The sequence below is a fragment of the Prionailurus viverrinus genome, chromosome A1 (genome assembly GCF_022837055.1).
Source record: "Prionailurus viverrinus isolate Anna chromosome A1, UM_Priviv_1.0, whole genome shotgun sequence".
In the NCBI taxonomy this organism is placed as follows: Eukaryota; Metazoa; Chordata; class Mammalia; order Carnivora; family Felidae; genus Prionailurus; species Prionailurus viverrinus.
In genome coordinates, this window is record NC_062561.1 from 201,377,195 (window position 1) to 201,383,194 (window position 6,000).

Below are 6,000 nucleotides of genomic sequence, written 5' to 3' on the forward strand. Positions count from 1 at the left end.
CTGGGACTTTGACATACATAAAATAATAATCTGTTGACAAATCATTTTAAAATATCGTTAAAAGCTAATACAAGACAATTCTTAATTCAACGGGAAGTTTATTGGGATGGTGGTGGTTTGTTGTGGTGATATAAGCCTACATTTGTAAATTTTTTTAATGCTTATTTAGTTTTGAGAGACAGAGCATGAGCGGGGAAGGAGCAGAGACAGAGGGAGACACAGAATCAGAAGGAGGCTCCAGGCTCTGAGCTGTCAGCACAGAGTCCTGAACCTTGATATCATGACTTAGGCTGAAGTTGGAAGCTTAACCCACTAAGCCACCCCAGGCCCCCCAAACCCACATTTAGGTAGCCTACCTGGCATATTATTTCACAGCATGAGATTCAAGATCAGAGATCTAAGCTGAGCACAGGCTCAACAGGGGGTGGTGGAGGGAAAGGTGGAGTTCTCTTCCACATGCATAAAACAAGATCATACCCACAGTATCAAAATGAGCGTGAGGATTACGGAGAAGGTAAGGAAACGTGATTGGCTATCATGGGAAGTGTACATTTTGGGGTTTTGGTAGGCAGAATAATGGTCTCCCAAAGATGTCATGTCCTAATCCCTAGAACCTGTGAATGTTACCTTATATGGCACAAAGGACTTGCCATGTGTGATTAAATTAACGATCTCGAGACAGGGAGATTATCCTGCATTACGTAAGTGGGTCCAATGTAATTAGAAGGATCTTTATAAGAAAGACTCAACAGGGTCAGAGTCAGAGAAAGAAATGGATGATGAAGCAGTCAGAGAGAAAAATTTGAAGATGCTATACTGCTGGCTTTGAAGATGTAGGATGGACCCACAAGCTAAGGAATGCAGGTGGCCTCTAGAAGCTGGAAAAGGCAAGGAAATGGATTTTCCCTGATAGCCTCCAGAAGACATGTAGCTCTGTCTGCACCTTGACTTTAGCCTAGAGATACTTCTTACAGAACTGTAAGATAGTAAATTTGTCTTATTTTAAACCAATTAATCTGTGGCAATTTGTTACAACAGAAACAGGAAACCAATACGGGCATAGTAGGAGAGAGAGGGTGCTGGATTAGAGCAGACCCTGAATGGTCAGTTGAGAATTTTGGATCTTATCTGAAGACAATAAAGAACCATCAAAGTATTCTTGTTTGTTTGTTTTACTAAAGACTAAGATATAATGAAAATTACTTATTAGGAAGATAGATTAGGGGTTGGGTTCAGATTGGCAGCAAGAGCACTCTACAGGAGTGTGCACTGGTAGGGATGGTGATGAGACCCCAGGTTAGGTGTGGACTCTGAACTGACGAGAAGTTTCCAGGAAAGCTGACACTATGATGACTCACTGGAAGACCAGCAAAGGAGAGGAAGAAGTCAAATTTCAGATCCTTGTAAAATGGGCATATTATAGCACATATGAGGAACTGACTGATTCTGACACAATAAATTCTAACTTAAATATGATTGAATTTTAGGTACATGAACATATACACATACACAAAAAAGGACTTAAGTATTATAATTTAGAAATACCTAGGGGCGCCTGGGTGGCTCAGTCACTTAAGCGTCCGACTTCAGCTCAGGTCACGATCTTGCGGTCCATGAGTTGGAGCCCCGCGTCGGGCTCTGTGCTGACAGCTCAGAGCCCAGAGCCTGCTTTGGATTCTGTGTCTCCCTCTCTCTCTGCCCCTCCCCCGCTCATGCTCTGTCTCTCTCTCTCTCTCTCTCTGTCAAAAATAAATAAACTTTAAAAAACATTTTAGAAATATCTATATGTTATTCTTCTTTAAGTCCCTTTCTGCCTTAATATGCCTTACCAACAATTGCAGAAAACCCACAGCATGCAACTTGTGACTGTTTTAGGCATGGGTAAATAAAGCAGTTAAACCTAAAAGATCTTCAGTATACGAAATCATAACTTTTTGACCTCTATTTTTTTAAAGTTTCATTTTAAAATTTATTTATTTTGAGAGAGAGAGAGAGAGAGAGAGAGATGTGAGCAGGGGAGGGGCAGAGAGAGCGAGGGAGAAAGAAAATCCCAAGCAGGCTCCAGGTGCAGAGGCTGAGAACAGGGCTGAAACTCACAAACAGTGAGATCATGGATCATGACCTGAGTTGAAATCAAGAGTCAGCTGCTTAACCTACTGAGCCACCCAGGGCCCTCATTCTTTTTTTTTTTTTTTTTTTTGGCGGAGGGGGGATGCGCAAACTTCATTTGATCCTTTCTGCACTACTGACTGCCTTTTTGGTAACTTGAAAAAGCTACAACTTGAATAGTCAGACAACTTCAGATTTTACACAACAACAAAAGGCAAACAACCTCTAAAAAGTTTGAGCTGGAGAGACATCACATAGGTCAAGTAAGTGTACAGGGCAGTGACAGTAGCTGGTAAGTTAAACCATTCACTGGCTGTAAAGCTGTTCAGAAGTCTCTACTGTTTGGATTACTGGACACTTCCTGAGCAGTAGAAAATGTTTGGATGAAAAGTCAGTAGCTCATAATTAACTCTCTTAATACCACCTCGCTATGTAAAAAGTTTTGCTTACTAATAATCCATTTCTCAGAGATCTTCATAAGAGGTAACCAGGCTTGAACATCCAAATCAGGGTAAACCGGCCAGGTAATTCCCGTTTTTAATGGAAAAATGCTGAATTAACTAGTACTCAGAAGCATGCCAGCAAAAAAGACACTGAACACTGAATATTGATGATATGCTAAACCCAACCATTAACCAAACCATTAATCAGGTCACTTTCTTTCCAGTTTTCACCACTACAACTTCTCCCCTCAGTCAGTAACTGGTAAAAAAGATCTGACTGTGGGTTAATCATTTGGAAAATCTTAGGAATGATATGATTCAACATTTTTCTGAATTGGATATAACTTTGTATTTCCAGTGTTTTTTTTAAGTCCTCATAAAAAATACCTTTTATACACACGTAACAATACTATACTTTGCATTAAAAAATGGTCTGCTCTGTGACAGTTACAGAGTAAAGGCTCTCTATCCCTTTCTCCATTTCAAAAAGTTCCTCCTCATCCTTGACAGCAACAAAATGCAAAAATGCCCACCCTTGAGTAACCTGAGGGTAGGAACTTTGCATATAAATCAGGCGCCCTCTAGTTTCTTCCCTCCCGAGGAGGGGGGTTAGGAGGGGAAAGGCCATTCAGTAAAGTCCTAAAATACAGTGTAAACTGTCAAAACAAGTCTGTAGAGTCGCATCTACCTTGTCAAGTTTTCAGCGCTGTCTCCCTGCTACCACCGAGGGGGAAGGTTTTGAAACACATCAAAACGAGTAACGAAAACGAAACGCAGAAACTCCTTTCTGTACTCAGACCTGCCCAGACTACCTGAGCGCCCCAAACTGGACCAGCGCTCCATCCACCCCTCTGGGCCGGAGCTCTCCGTCTCCCTCTACCCAACAACCACAACAAGCCCGGAGCCCCGCGCGCAGATGCCCAGAGACAAGCAGGGTCGCTCACCGGTGAGGAGCCAGCAGCGGGCGACAGCCAGCCCTGGGCTGGCTTGGCGTCTGGGGGCCATGGCCCGAGAGCCCGCAGAGCCCGGGGACGCGCTGGATCGGCGGGCAGGACTCGGCGGGACTGGGAACGGAGCCGCGCGCTCAGAGCCACTCTACCGCCGCAGGTCTGCGTCCGGCCCCGGCCAGTCGCGGCGCGCAGAAGCCGAAGAGTGAATTTCCTGTGTTTTGGGCGAATGCCTCTGAGTCCTCTCCACGCTCCTCATATCCCAGACTTACTGCCCCATCGCCCGCCCCTTCGCGTGCTCGGTTTCTGAAATCCCACTGGCAGTCTCCCAGGCTCTGTCCGAGACATGGACAAATAAAGCCAGCTTCGCGGGTTCGTGTTTAGGCTAAAGTCCACCAGCTACAAAGCAAACCTTAAAGGGATATCTGCCTTTCATTGAGAGGGTGATGCCGCCCTCCGGCTAACTCCCTACGGTGGCAGGAAGGCGGGCGAGGGCTGGACCTTCGGAGGGTGTCGCCAGTGCAGTGGCCCCGCCTTCACACCCCTAACTTCTCCCCTGGGTCTGCTCCGGGAGAGTACTTTCAACGTGCCCGGGCTTCTCGGCCCTTAAGGGGAGGCTGCTTCCCTGGGGCCCGATTGCGCAGAAGGAATTCGACGGTCGCTGAGAGTGAGCAGGTCTGGTCTCCCCACCTCGCTTCCTGCGGACACTTGAACTTCGCCGTGCTGTGGTCTGGCACTAAGCGTGTGGATGTGGGAGGGGAGGGGGCGTCTACTCCCTCACGCCCCCACTGAAAGGGTTTTGCTTTCGCTTATGGAGGGTTTGCTTCGTTTGATCGTGGTTAAACGGTGGTTGCAGATAAACTTTTCTTTGGGAAGACTGATAAGTTGGAGAAAAGGAGAAGGAAACAAGAATGGGAGAAAAAAAGAAAAGAAACAAATGCAAGAGGGAAGAGGGAGGTTAAAGAAGGGAGGAAGACAGTCTCTTCAGAAACGGTATGTGTGTGGGCTATTTTGTTTAAGTTGAATGAGAATGTTTGTACACTGGGAACTGAATCTAATAAAGAACCGGGGGACTGTTTTATTTCTTCTTGCTGAAGACTTTTATAACTAGGAGTGCGTTAAATCATGTTCATGGTACTCCATCCTCTCCCCCTCCCACTACTCCAGGGAACTAAAAATTGGGAAGTTAAGTTGACGGGTCAAAACGCTGGAGAATGTTACCCCACCCTGGGAGACCCAGGCCAGTAAAAGCACTTAAGAATTTGCAATGATTCCCTTGCTTATCCTGTGAGTTGTACAGCCTCCCTGTTAAGAGCCACATCCACATGTTAGCTTCACTTGCTTTTTTTTTTTTTTTTTTTTTTTTTTTAAAGCAGCCCTGTCTTAATGGTTTTGAGAATTTCAAAGAAAGGGAAGGAGTGGATGAGTGGATTTGTGTTTACACCTGGTGCCTGGAATCCATTCTATTCCATTCCATTCAATTCAAAGCAGCTACCAATTGAGCATCTCTCTCTAGCAGGACTAGGGCTAGGCAGGACTAGAGTGCCACCCAAAGGAGGACTCTGCCTAGGACACAATACAGGTGACAGTATAGGTAACCCGAGAGAAGGGGAGGGAGAAGCCACAGGGATGATTGGATAGAGTGCCACCAAACAGGATGATAGGGACTAACAGTTGGAAAAGACAATAAAGAAATTTAATGACGATCAAAAAGATGGTCAGCCCTGAGATGATGAAAGCCATCAAATGTCAGTAACATGACCCATCAGCTAAGGAATTTTTCTCTAATTTATTTATATGAAATGATTACCTAGTTGAATATGTTAAAAATACTGCTTTTCCCTGTTTCCAACTTTCATATTTTCATTTCTTAGTCCTATTTTCAAAATATTTATTTATTGCACAAATAAGTCTCTGGAGAAAACCTCATGTTGGATCACAGTTCAAACTCATCAGACATTACTGAGGCTCCATTGCCTGTATTCAGTGTTCTTGTATCCCAGTTGGGCTTTCCAGCCTATCTTCATTAACTGGTATCATCAACCTGCCTCCTTTTCCTGGGAAAGCCTTGCCAAGTAATTTCCACGTTTCATCTCCCTGTCTATAGTCTTAGTTATGTCTTCTGCCTCAGTATGGACCGTGAGGATTTGCACAATAATCAGTAAATACTGCTTAACTGATTAACCGATAAAAAACTGATAAGTGATTAATGTTTAGACATTTAAAAATCATGATACATACTTTCCCCAAAATATCTCTTCAAATTGTTCTGTTTTCATAAACAATAGTGTGTGTATATATATGTAAACATATGTATATACACACACACATATATATGTGTATAGACATATACACATTTGGAGCTCTAGAAAATTACAATATTATTTTTAAATGAATTTTTTATTCATTTTTGAAAGAGACAGAGAGAGAGAGAGAGCACAGGTAGGGGAGGGGCAGAGAGAGAGGAACACAGAATCCGAAGCAGGCTCCAGTCTCTGAGC

General features: G+C 44.0%; 1 protein-coding gene across 1 annotated transcript in view; it reads right to left on the minus strand.

The window, feature by feature from the left end:
* The window catches only part of ITGA1 (integrin subunit alpha 1), a 161,219-nt gene extending 157,597 nt beyond the window's left edge, over window positions 1-3,622 (minus strand). Inside the window, exon 1 of the mRNA XM_047826785.1 lies at window positions 3,497-3,622. Within this exon, the coding sequence (XP_047682741.1) occupies window positions 3,497-3,557 (61 nt within the window). The 5' untranslated portion in view covers window positions 3,558-3,622. The remainder of the gene's footprint in view (window positions 1-3,496) is intronic.
* Window positions 3,623-6,000: the final 2,378 nt, after the last annotated feature.